This window comes from Callithrix jacchus, chromosome 16 (genome assembly GCF_049354715.1).
Source record: "Callithrix jacchus isolate 240 chromosome 16, calJac240_pri, whole genome shotgun sequence".
In the NCBI taxonomy this organism is placed as follows: Eukaryota; Metazoa; Chordata; class Mammalia; order Primates; family Cebidae; genus Callithrix; species Callithrix jacchus.
The window spans coordinates 58729627-58743362 of NC_133517.1; the positions used below are offsets into that span (position 1 = coordinate 58729627).

Sequence of the window (13736 nt, forward strand, 5' to 3'; positions counted from 1 at the left end):
AGGAGACATTTTCGATCTAATGTGATAATTGTTATAATAAATAGAAGCACAGGGAGAAAAAGGAAGATGCTGACTTGAACATAGCAGGTGCTCAGTGAATAACTATTGAATGGATATATGTGTATATATGTGTATGTGTTCCTAGCTTTTAAAAGTGGTGCCTTTCTGTGGACACCACCACGACTGTCCTAGAATGGACTGAGACTAGAATAAATATCGCATTATGTGCCCAGGGCTGTGATTTGTTTTCTTTTGCTGTAGACAGTGACACTTGATAAGGGGGGAAAAGTTCTTCTATATTTAGCAGAAGAAACAGGAGTATTGACAAGATGCAGACACCAAGTAGAACTGTGCTAGGGAAAGCCTCTGTGAGGTCCTGCTGAGCCGATGCCCCTGGGACCTTCATCTCCCGCATTGGGCTGCATTGTCTTCCTCTATCTGTTCCTCGCAGCTCAGTCCCTGCATGTGGGAGGTGTTTGGTGACTCTGCTGGGGACAAGGCATGCACAGACAAAGGGATGAGATGATGGTGGGAGTTACCTGGAGTGGGCCTGCTCTGGGTATTGCAGCAGCAGTCTTCTGTTCAGAAGCCTATTCTGGTAGACAGACTGGCTTCTTCCCTTCTCTCCTCCCCTCTGTTCTCCTTCACACTCCACCTTCCCTCTTTTTGTGCTACCCGGAAAACCAGACCCTGGGATAGAGGGAGCCCTCAGGGTGTTCTCAGTAGAGTGGGACATCAAACTCTGGCTTCCCTTGCTGGATGCCCAAGCTGGAAGCCTGCTGTGAGGTGAGGCTGTTTCTGGGTAGTGAGTGACCTTAAGAGCACCTCAGCCTGGGGCCGGTGTAAGGGATGGGAGTGGGTGGAGGCAGGAGCCAGGGCTGGGGCACACAACACCAGGCAGCAGCTCCTGTACCCACCCCTGGTAGGCTAAGGTCCACCACAGTCAGGCTGTGGATCTGGTTTTTACATGTCAATGAAATAACAGAAGCAGCTGTTGAAACCCAAATCCACTGGAATCTTTGCTTAAAGCAATGAGTCAGATGAGGGGTGATGGCATGGTGAGGTTTTGGTCACAAGCCAGTGTACATACAGATGGACTGTGCCAGGAGCAATGCCAGACCAATGGCTGCTCTTCTTTCAAGATGTCCCAAGGAATTTTGTTCTGCACACATTATGATCTATGTAATTTCCCTCTTCCCTCCCTCATACCCTCTCCTTTCTTCCCCCTTCCATCCCTCTCTTTCTTCCTTTTCTTACTCTACCATTCAATAATTATTCATTGAGCACCTGCCATTTCCATGACAGCATCTTCCTTTTTCTCCCTGTGCTTCTGTTTATTATAACAATTATTATGTTAGATCGAAAATTTCTCCTTATCGTTACTTCCATAAAATCACAAGTTCCAAGGATAGGCATTTGGGTTGGTTCCAGATCTTTGCTACTGTAAACAGTGCTGCAATGAACATTCATGTGCATGTGTCCTTATAGTAGAATGATTTATAGTTCCTTGGATGTATACCCAGTAATGGGATTGCTGAGTCAAATCACTGCCACGTGTGTATCTATGCAACTATCTTGCATGTTCTGCACATGTACCCCAAAACCTAAAATGCAATTAAAAAAAATCACAAGTTCCAGACAGCAGAGATGGGATTTTTCCATGTCTGTATTTTCAGCTACTAGTGTATATAGCCTCGTACAGAGAAAGCCAATAAATAAGGGCTGAGTTGATACATCTATCAATCAGGGAATGAAGACATGGATGGACAGGTAGGTGGATGGACAGATGGGAGGGAGAGAGGGATAAAGGAACACACCCTCTCTTCCTCTAGGCACGGCAAGTTTCGGCTGTTCCACTTACACATTTTCAGCCTCATGCCCAGGGTGGCATGACTCAATAAGTGACTTTCTTCCTCTAACATCTAACCAGAGACATTAAGCACCCGCTATGTGCTGTGTTCTGTGCTGTGCACTGAGGTTTTAAGACAAATAGAATTGAGCCCTCAAAAATTCTGTAGTCTATACTCTGGCTGGGGAACTAGGAGCTCTGAGGCCTGGCTGAGTCCCAGGGAGCTCATATCAGTCCTGCTAGAGAATTTCACAAGCACAGGTGGGTGATAAGGGGGCCTGCTGTTTCCTACCCCCAAAATAGCCCCATGGAGTGGAAGTACTTCACATCAACCGCATTAAGTAGGTGTCATTTCTGTCCTCCATCTTCATTTCAATAAAAAAATACAACAAAGAGGGCCTAGAAAGTCTGAGAGTTTTCTCCTCAGAGGCAGAATGCTGGCCACAGGCAGACATTGTTTCTAGTGGTTTCAATCTTCAATCGAGTTTGCAAAACATTTTCATTATTCAGCTAGGTCAACATGATGTCTGGTGTTACAACTCTATAAACAAATAGCATGGTGAGTGTGAACCGTGTACCAGGCTCTCTTGTGGGAGCTTGGTGAGGAGAAACACATAAAATTATTTATCTTCATTTGCATGAGCAAATGACATCTGTGAATGCATTAAAAAATGTATGTTCCTGAGTTGGCCAGGTGTGCAACTGTTAGCAGAGTGTAGATTGCTGTTAGCACGAAGCGCACATGTAAATGGTATAGTGCTGCCTTTCTTAATGTGGTGATGTTTACATCTTTAAAATTATATGAATTGCATTGCATTTGTCTTCAGTATGATGACATTTGCATATATCCACAACTTGCAGGTTACATTTGTAAATGTAGTAATGTGATCTTTACATATTCTTACATTGGAACCGAGTTTACACTTAGAAACAGCGTACAGACATGTCTTCTTTTGTATTTTAGTGAACAGTAACTACATGGGCCATTAGCAGACAACATCATTTTCTTTTTAATGGAAGTGATGATATATTCAGGTAAAATAGCCGGTGAGGCCAGGTGTGGTGGCTCAAGCCTGTAATCCCAGCACTTTGGGAGGCCGAGGCAAGCAGATCATGAGGTCAAGAGATTGAGACCATCCTGGCTAACATGGTGAAACCCCGTCTCTACTAGAAATACAAAAAATTAGCTGGCTGTGGTGGTCACCTGTAGTCCCAGCTACGCGGGAGGCTGAGGCAGGAGAATTGCTTGGACCCGGGAGGCGGAGGTTGCAGTGAGCCAAGATAGTGCCACTGCACTCCAGCCTGGGTGACAGAGTGAGACTTAGTCTCAAAAAAAAACCCAGTGAATACCCCTTTGGGTTTTCTAATTTATTTCTGTATTTAGTTTTGCTATTGACAAACTATATAATTGCATATCTTTATGGGGTACAAAGTGATTCCATAATACACGTATACAACATGGAATGATTGAAATTAGTGAATTAACATATCCATCACCTCAAATACTTGCCATTTTCATTCCTGTCTGACACACGTAGTCTTTGACAGCATGTCTGGATTCCCCCGGCTCCATAGCCCCTGTTAGCCACCACTCTGCTTTCTGCTTATAGGTATTTCAAGTTTTTACTTACACAGATAAGCAGAAATGTGGCATTTGCCTTTCTGTGCCTGGGTTTGCTTGTTTCTATCTTGTGTCCACAGGTAACTGCATCTGGAGGCTGTGTCAAGGCTTCCCATGTAGGTTTGCAGTTCAAGAGCAGAGACTTCAGTGCAGTGAGCCAATTCTCCTCTCAAAGCATTGGGCAGCACTGGGCTTACTAAGCCATTGCTTTCTAAGCATGTGGGGCGGAGAACCATCCGGCGATGAGAGAAGGGAAAACTTAAAATAGAAACTTACTGTTTTTTGTCTGTTTTCTTTTAGGGTGAAATGGGATTTGCTGGTCCTAGGGGGCTCCCTGGTCCAAAGGTCAGTACAGGCATGGCAGAGTCATAGAACTTCACTAGTCCTCTGCTTTGCTCTCTATGTAAGACAAAAGATGGGGGGTGAGAATGCTGTCTTGCCAGTATTTGCCTCAGAGCTTGCTGCACTAGAAGGATAAGAGTGAGTGGCACAGAGTCTGAAACCTGGGAGTCTCTTAACTGCCCAGAACCTCCAGTTCTCAGCCTGCATATGAGCAAGAAAGGGTTAGATTCCCAGAGCCCTGGCTCAGATCTCATTTGTTCTGAGGAGCTTAGCTCTCCATGATCTATTAACTTTGCAGCAACTGGTTGAAGCTGCTGTATTCTGGAAACTTTTAGGGGTTGGGCTTTTAAGATTTATTAAATTGCATAACTCTTTAAACACACAATTCCCAGATTCACTAATTGCACCAAGCCAGGGAGGGCCCCTCTGTCCTCAGTCACGGAGTGGTCTCCTTCCTCTCCATCATTTCCCAGGCTTATACTGTTTGTCAAGGCAGAGTGGAGAGTTCAGTAGCAGCCCATGTTCCTCAGAAAGAGGAACTGGGTGTGGAGGTGAAAATCCCTGAAGACAGCTGGGCCTCTCCCTCCCCTTGCCTCCCTTTCTTTCCTTTCTCTCCCCAGCCTATGCCTCTCCTTGTGTATCACTGTCTCTCTGCCTCTCACTCTCAGCATCCCTTTTCATCTTTTTCTTTCCTTCTGCTCTTTTCTCCCCCCATTTCTCCTCCTGCATTTCTTAGTTTGAATTAATGCATTTAGCACATCATTAGTGAACACCTGCTGAGGGTCAGGCACTGAGGTCAAGTCCAGGGTTAGAGGATGGTTTAGACAGGACCTGACCCTCACACGCCTGCATCTGTTGGTACAGACAGACCAGGGAGTACATGGACTCTCTTTCTTTTTGCACACTTCTTTCCCATCTTCCATTCTCTTCCATTGAATTGCAGCAGCAATGACTGTGCATCTGCTGTGTGTCAGGCTTGAGCTGGGAGCCTACCTATGCCTCAGACAGCAGGTGCCATGGGTAAGGACTGCTGTTACAGTGCCTGCTGCTGTGAACTCAGGGCTCTGCACATTGCAGGTGGTCCCTTCTTGTGGAATGAGTGATATCAAACCCTAAATCAACCCTGCATGAGAGGCAGCATCAGCCCCATTCTACAGATGAGAAGTCATTACTTACAAAGGCTGAAATGGTGAAATGACTCACCTGAGCAATGCTTTCTTCCTGTCTGCCTTTGCTGGGCATGCTTTCCCTTCCTGTGTGTCACTCCTCACTTCCTCTCTTGCCTTGCCTTTCTCCTCTCCTCTCCCTTTTCTGTTTCTCTTTTCTCGCCTCCTGACTGTAGGTACTGCCTTGGGGTCCCTCCCTCATCTCACACCCTTCTCTGCTTTGCCCCACTCTGCTAGGATGTGACACCATGGACACACACACACCCCATCACACACACACACACACACACACACACAATCACACCATCACACACCATCAAACATGCCGTCTCACACACATACACCATCACACATATATACACATAAACCATCACAAACATACCATCACACACACCAACACTAACACACATATACTATCACACACATACTATCACCATCCCACACCACACACACACCATAACACATACACACATTGTCACACACCATCACACATACCATCACACACCCACACCATCACATACACACCATCACACACACATCACCTATACCAACACACACCATCACACACACTCTCATGCACACACCGATCATAAGCACATGCACATCACACACACACACCACAAAATTACATACACACATGCAGTCACACACCATCACACACACATACACACATGCCCCACATCACACACACACACCATCACACACACATATGCACACATGCACACACCCCACATCACCCAGACACTATCACACACATGCCCCACATCACACACAACCTATCCCACACATAGACATCACACACACACACACACACACACACCCCATCACACACACCTGCTGCCCCCTCAGCTCCCCTCCCCTGGTGAGCCCTCTCCTTGTGCTAACAGAGAGCAGCTCAGAGTGGCCCAGGTGCCAGGTGGTCACTGAGGAGGATGGCGGGTTTTTACATCACTGAGCTCCTCTGAAAAGTCACTTCAGATTCTCGGCTGTGACAGGAGGGAAGAGCAAAGCTACCTGGGGTTTCATAGACCTCTCAGTAGAGGACGTCTGTCTGAAGGGGGGCTGTTTCATAATGCCTGCTGCTGCTGTGCTTGGGCAGAGTGGGCCCTGGGCCCCACAAGGAGAGCAGAAGCGGTGGGAGGAGAGGAGCACTGAAAGGGGAAACTGACACGGCCGCCTGGAGACGTGCCTGGCTCCCACAGAGCTAACTTGCAATCATGGTCCTGTAGCATCATCCATTACATTGTCCCAAACCATGGCTAGGACCCTAAGTCAACAGCTGGGGGTCCCGGTGGCTCCGTGTCCCGACACAGAGCTTGGGCTCTGTCCACGTGCATAACCTGAGTCCATTGGGTGCAAGGCCCAGTCGTGATGTGGAAATATAAAGGTGCCTGACAGAGAGCCCTGTCCCGGGACTCACAGGCCAGGGGGAAGAAAGGCAGGAAAATGCAGAGTGGAATAGTATGAAGGGAGTCAGGTTAGAGGGGCCCAGGAGCTGAGGGGCTGAGAGGAGAGGCCCCATCGCCACCTGGCAGGACTTCAGGGCACCTTTCCGCTGACATCCCTGACCTGCTGGGTCCAGTAGAATGGACGGGAGCTGCCCAGGACAAAGGAGGCAGGGAAGGGCATCATAGTCAAAGGGAACAGCAAAAGCAAGGCAGCCATGTGTTCTTAGAATACGAAAGATGATATGGGAACAAAGGAGATAAATTTCCAGGCCAAGAAAAAAGACCAAAGAATAGAACTGAAGGCTCTGTTTCCTGGGCCTGAAGCCATCTTGGATTGGCTCATGAGATGGCAGGAGATTTGGTTTCTGGTTCAACACTTGGCTTGTGATGAGTTTTTCCTCCCTGGTGGGAGCAGCATTTTCCTCTGCCTGCCCTCTTTCTCTTCCTAGACAGTTGTGAAGGCCCCAGGTGCACAGGGTATGGACTTGTTACACAAATTGAATGCCCGGGGGACTCTGGTTGACACTTTTCAAAGCGCCTTTATGCTCTTACTCTTGTGTGCTTGCATGAGGATTTGCCTATTTATAGAGGAGAAGCCTGAGCCCCCCAAGTCCGCAGTGATGTGCTCACATGAAGTGGCGGAGCTGCCGTTCAAACCTGCGGCTTCCGCTTCCCCCTCTGAGGCCCTGGTGGTGGGATCATGCCATGCCCAGGGATGAATGTGCAATGTTTTCATGCACTTGCTTTCTCAAGAAGTCCCTGGTTCCTGGAATTGTGATGTTGGACACTTAGATGTGTCCTCCTCTCCAGGGGTGGGACATGTGGCCTCACGCAAATGGCAAAGACGAAATCAGCTGCTTCTAGGGAATTGGGGCAAGGTTGGCCATGAGGGTCCTGTGTGTGCAAGAGCCCTGTTGGAGAAACTGATCCGATGCTGGTCTCTGTTCTCAAACCCTCAGGGAGACATAGGAGCCACTGGGCCGGTGGGCGCTCCTGGACCTAAGGGAGAGAAAGGCGATGTGGTGAGTAGATGGTGCTCCTCTGCATGGCCGAACCTGAGGGCTCCCACTAACACCTGCAGGGGCCAGGCACCATGCCCACACTACCCTCCAGAGGAAGCTCTAGCTCCTCTCTGTGGGCATGGAGGCCTGCTAGATGTGGCCTTGTCCCTTGCCACCCCATAACCAGAATTCAGTGCTTTGAATCATCTGTTACTAACCCTCTAAGTGGTTATTTTGTTATGCCCTTCCTGACTCTGGCCATTACACAGGTTCTTTCCTCTGCCAAGAATAATGTTTCCTTCTCCCCACCCCTGTCTTCCCCTCACCACCCCTTCCTGCTTGGCTCATGAGTTCTCATCATTCCTACTCAACTGTGTCTGACTCTCCAGGGCATTGCTCCAAACTCCAGCTCTGTGTTCTCACAGCACCCGCTCTGTCCCAGCACCAGAGGACTCCTAGGTGTCCTGGTCTGTGCTTTATCATCACAGCATTTCCAGCACCTGGGCTAGCAGGAACTGTATTCATCAGTCTTTCAGCTGATGAGTGAATGCAATTAATGATGGGTCAGGAAAGAACTGCAGAGATGCAGAAGTCACCATTCAGGGTGGGCCTCAGGAGCTGAATGGCTGAGAAGTGAATTCCAGCTCTACCTGGATACTTAACCTTTCCATCCTCAGGTTCCTCATCTGTGAAATGGGGATAATAAAACAACCTATTCCATAGCATTATGAAGATTAAATATGTGAATGCATGAAAATGCTTTGGAACAGTAGTGAGCACAGTTATTGCTGTTGCCAGTCCCTGTCCTAGTGGAAGCACTAGCCCCTGCCCTCCCGCATGGAACCATGTAGTATCAACAGCACAGGTTTGGTGTCAAAGGGACCTCAGTCATTGTCCTTGGCTGTGGCTTTTATTAGCTGTGTGACCTTGGGCAAGTTCTCTTTCTTTCTTTCCTTTCCCTCCCTCCCTCCCTTCCTCCCTCCCTCCCTCCCTCTCTCCTCTCTTCCTCTCTCTCTCTCTTTCCTTTATTTCCTTTCTTCTCTCTCTCTCTTTTCTTTTCCTTTCTTTTTTCTTTTCTTTTCTATTTCTGACACAAACTCTTGCTCTTGTCACCTGGGCTGGAGTGCAATGGTGTGATCAGCTCACCAACCTTCCCCTCCAGGGTTCAAGTGATTCTCCTGCCTCAGCCTCCCGAGTAGCTGGGATTACAGGTGTGCATCACCACACCCAGCTAATTTTTTGTATTTTTAGTGGAGATGGAGTTTCACCATGTTGGCCAGGCTGGTCTCAAACTCCTGACTTCAGATGATCCACCTGCCTTGGCCTCCCAAAGTGCTGGGGTAAAGCCTCATTTACACATGAGCAAAATCAAGAGTATAACAACTACTTAGTTGACAAAATGCCTGGCCCATAGTGGACAGTCAGTGAATGACTATTGTCTTTTTTGGTGTGTGTGATTATAATTAGTTCCTTCTAGGTTCTCAGTGCTCAGGGGGAAACCCAGGAAACAAGACAAGCCTCTTTCCTGGAAGAATTAGCCTGGCAAATGCAATTCCCTCAGCACCCCACACTGTCATTCCCCTTATACCGTAGTGATGCCATCTTCCCTTCCTGGCACATGCATCCTGTGGGGTCTCACATTTGCTCCATGCCACAGCTTTTACCACAGTCTCACCATGTCTCTAAAGGGAATGACACTGGTTTCTCAGGCTTGAATGACTTGCTTTCAATCACAGAGGTCGGATGTGGCAGAGGCAGAATTTGCACCTGCATCTGTTTTAATCTGGGTCCTGTACTCACTTGGCTGTGCTTCACCTTCACCTACGCATACGTATCTACCTCCTCTGTGTAGGTAGGAAGCACCTGTTGTGTGCAAAATAACATGGAAATAAGGAGAGCTGGTCACATTTATTTACCAACACTTACTGCACTCCTGGCTCTGCATCGTATGATTCACACACTTGGGGCTCACCTAACTCCCACATCAACTTGGTGAGGTGAGGCCTGCTGAAATGGCCACCTTCCAGGTGAGCAAACTGAAGCTCAGAGAAGTGTGGTAACTCATACAAGTGTGGTTTTTTAGAAACTCACTTGTCAGGCAGTAGGTGCAAGCAATGCAAGACCCGTTCTTCCCTCCTCCATGTCTGGGACAAGACCCAATCTAGGACACGTGCTGTCACTAGTAGCTGGGTTCAGAGGAAGGGAGATTGGGAGAACATTCTGATATCAGAGAAACCACCAGAATTAGCCAGAGAACAAACATGGATGTACTCTGGAGTGTTGAACTCTGGGAAGTGGCCCATTGTATAATTATGATTATTATTGCCAGCCTGGTGTCATCAGCAGCTCTATTGAGGCCAAATAGCACTGTAATTGAGGAAGCAGCTAGCATCAGGCAGCCTACATTCAAGTTTTGGTTTCATAACCTACTAGCTTCATGAACTGAAGAAGTTGCTAGAACTTTCTGAGGTTCACTTTTCACATTTGTGAAAAAGATATAAAAATAATGTCTGTAGCGGTTCTACTTCTGAAATGGCAACATGAGGAACTCTGTGAATCCACTCCCCCCAAAATGATAATACCTGGTGAAATTCCAACATTTTTCACCTCCTGCATCTGGAGTTCCAGAATCTAAACTCTTGGCAGATGCAGCCAAGGGATAGGGCTCTCTTCCTTCACCCAACCCCCATTCATAGGGTGGAAGTGCAGCTTCAGGCATGACAAGCCAAGAATGTTGGATTCTGACCAGAGCTCTTCTGAAAGGCACAGACTTTGAAACAGAGTGTAGGGAAGTCTAAGTGTAAGGGTTCTCTAGAAACAAAGGAGATGCTGGTGGTAAGAAATTAACAGGAGACTGGTAGCTCCATGGTAAACCATGACTTTACCATAGCTAGTTTATCAGAAAGAACCAGGGGGGAAACACCACTAAGAAGAATGCTCCTGGCATCAGAAAAAGCCCTCCATGACTGTCTACAACAGCTACCCATGCAAAGGAGACCTGATTCAGTCTGATCAGACTGTGGAGCAATTAATGCCATATGCCACTGTAGAAAATAGTAAAGGGATCAGCTGGAAAGTAATGGAACCTAAGAGCTGAATTGAATGTAAGCAGAGGTGGCCAGTTTGACCGAGAAATCAAGAAAAAAACTTTCAACATGAGCCTTGCTAAAACCATGGTCATCCTGGGGTATCTGTACAGATACAAGGCCATGCCCTCTGAAAACTGGCCTCAGAGATGTAACACTGGGGAAGGGAAATCGATTTAATTAAAATAGTCTAGCCAAGTCAGTAAGCAAATAAACAAGAAAACAACAAAACAAATTTTGTAATTTTTGGTAGGGGAAGTGCTAATATCCAGAGTTGGTATAATATATTGTGTGAAATGTCCAATTTTCAACAAAATTATGAAACATGCTAAGAAACAGAAAAATCTGACACATACACCCCAAAAGACAGCAGACAGCAGCAACTGCCTGAGAGAGTATGCAAATGTCAGATTTTACAGACAAAGCCTTCAAAGTAATCATTCTAGTTATGATCAGAGAACTAAAGAAAATCATTCTGATGTAAGCAAAAGAAAGCATAAGGACAATATTTCATTCAATACAGAAAGTAAGTAATTTCTAACTCTTTATTTTAAGTATATGTAACCAAATATAAATTCTGTAGTTTAAAATTATAATGAATGAAATTTAAAAATTCTAGAGAGGCTCAATGTAAAGATGAGAATTATTGAAATTAGATGAATAGAGATTATGTAATCTAAAGAACAGAGAGAAAAAATAATGAAGAAAAATGGACAGAGTGTTGGAGAAATGTAGGGGTTCCTAAAGTGCATGAATCTATACCTACTGGGAATTAAAGTAGAAGAGGAGAGAATTCGCAGAAAAGTATTCAAACAAATAATGGCTGAAGGCATCTCAGATTTTATGAAAAGCAGTAATCTATCTATTCAAGATGTTCAATGAACCCCAATGAACATAAACACAGATCCACACTACAAACAACAGGGTAAAAATGCCAAAAACCAGAAAAACTTTGAAAGTAGCAAAAGAAGAAAATGACTCCTCATGTACAGGGAAACCCCAAGAAGATTAACAGCCGACTTGTCACCAAAAATGACTGAGGCTGGAAGGTGGAGGGATGGCGCCTCACGTGTAACAATACATTACAACCATGTATGGTTGGTTTCAGCAAACATGCATGTACTAGGCATAACAATAGCACAAAAACGGGGAAGAAGGGATAGGGCCGAGAAGGAGTGTGATTTCATGTTTCATTGGAAGTAAGTTTTTATAAATCTAGAGTAGACTGTATTATGTATACGATAAACTCTAGAGCACCCTTTAAGGAAATAACTCCAAAATATGTAGTGAAAATATTATGAAAATAATGTAAATGTTACACTAGGAAGTATTCAATTCAAAAAAGAGCAGTAAAGGAGAAATAAAGTAATGTAAGTGGTACAGGAGACATGTAGAAAACAAAAATTAATATGGCATATATAAATCTATATAATAATATGATGTGTGAATATACGGCATGAACCAACCAAAAATCAGAGATTTTAAGACAGGTTATAATAACAAGATCAAACTATATCCTGTCTATAGAAGACACAATTTAGATTCAAAGATACAAATAGGTTGTATATTTTGTATTCAAAGATACACATAGGTTTCAAAAGTTGAAAATAAAAGGATGGAAAATATACATCTTAAAAATAAAAAACTGGGGTGACTGTACTAATATTAGACAAAATAGACTCTAAAACAAAAAATAGAGATAAAGAGGGACATTTTATAATGACAAAAAATTAATTCTTAAAAATATAGCAATTATAAACATATATGTACCTAACAAAGCCCCAGAATACATGAAGGAAAAACTGGCAGCATTTAGAGGAGGAATAAAAAATTAATAGAGACTTTAATACCTCCTTTTCAATAATGGGTAGAACAACTAGGAGTGTGGAGAAATTGGAATCTTTATGGATTGCTTGCATAATGTGGTGCAGTTGCTTTGGAAAACAGCCTTGCAGCCCTTAGGTTAAAGACAGAGTTACCGTATGACCCAGCAATTCAATTCTACTTTTAGGAATATACCCCTCAAAAATGCAAACATATGTTTACATTAAAGTTTACACAAAATGTTTATAGCAGCATTATTTATAATAGCCAAAAGTAAAAACCCAAATGTCTATCACCTGAAGAAGAGGGAAACAAACTGTATGTCATATCCATACAATGTCATATCATTTTGCAATAAAATGAAGTACTTATACATGGTCCAACATAGATTAACATTGGAAAGACTTTGCTGAGTGAAAGAAGCCAATTATAAAAGGCCACATGTTATACGATTTAATTCATATAAAAAATGTACAGAATAGACAAGTTTATAGAAACAGAAAGTAGTTTAATGTTTCTCTAGAGCTGGAATAGAGGAAGTGTGGGGTCATTGTTAACAGATACGGGTTGTTTCTGAGGTGATAAAAATATTCTAAAGTTGATTGTGGGGATTTTGTTGCACAACTTTATGAACATACTAAAAATAATTGAATTGTACATTTTAAGCAGGTGAATTATTTGTTATGCAAATTATAGTTCAATAAAACTGCTATGGAAACAAAACAGTAACTATAATATTGAGTTATTGGAAATACTAAGTGAGATGATATTCATGAGAATATGTACTCAGTAAACAATAGTCATAATTTCTTTTAGTGGCTACTGGGCGGAGATGATGAGAAAACATATAATCCTTTCAAATCTCAGGATGATGCTGCCATATGCAATGTCATGCCACGGAGATGCTCTGTAGTGAACATTTGCCTTCTTTCATTTTTCTAGGGCATAGGACCTTTTGGCCAAGGACAAAAGGGTGAAAAGGTAAGCATCTTCCTTATATCACACTCCTCCAAGGGAATGGAACAGAGGACTTAGGTATGGGGAGGTGTGTGCTACTATATGTTGTCTTGAAGGAATTCTAGTGGGAGAAAAGAGGTGTCCTGGGCTGTGTAACTGCCTCAATGTCCTCCATGACTTGGGTGGTTGAAGCATTTACTATACTCAACAGAAAGAGAGAAGGTGCAGACGAAAAATGCAAAATGGTAGTCGGAGAATTGAGTAGGACACATGTATTTTGGGGGATTCAGGGCATATTCTGTTGGAAACATTGACATTTGAACGATACCCAAGAAGTGAAAATCTGGGGGTGGGTTCTGCTTCATAAAATAAGGAACATCAGAAGAATTTGTGGGAAAAATAAAGATGTTCTCCCCAGCTATGCATGTTGCACCTTCTTTTA

At 44.4% G+C, this 13736-nt stretch overlaps 1 protein-coding gene across 1 annotated transcript in view; it reads left to right on the plus strand.

Moving 5' to 3' along the window:
• COL22A1 (collagen type XXII alpha 1 chain) overlaps nt 1–13736 on the plus strand; it is a 332005-nt gene that overhangs the window by 103187 nt on the left and 215082 nt on the right. Inside the window, exons 10-12 of the mRNA XM_008983195.5 lie at nt 3771–3815; nt 7386–7448; nt 13280–13318. Of these exons, the coding sequence (XP_008981443.1) occupies nt 3771–3815; nt 7386–7448; nt 13280–13318 (147 nt within the window). The remainder of the gene's footprint in view (nt 1–3770; nt 3816–7385; nt 7449–13279; nt 13319–13736) is intronic.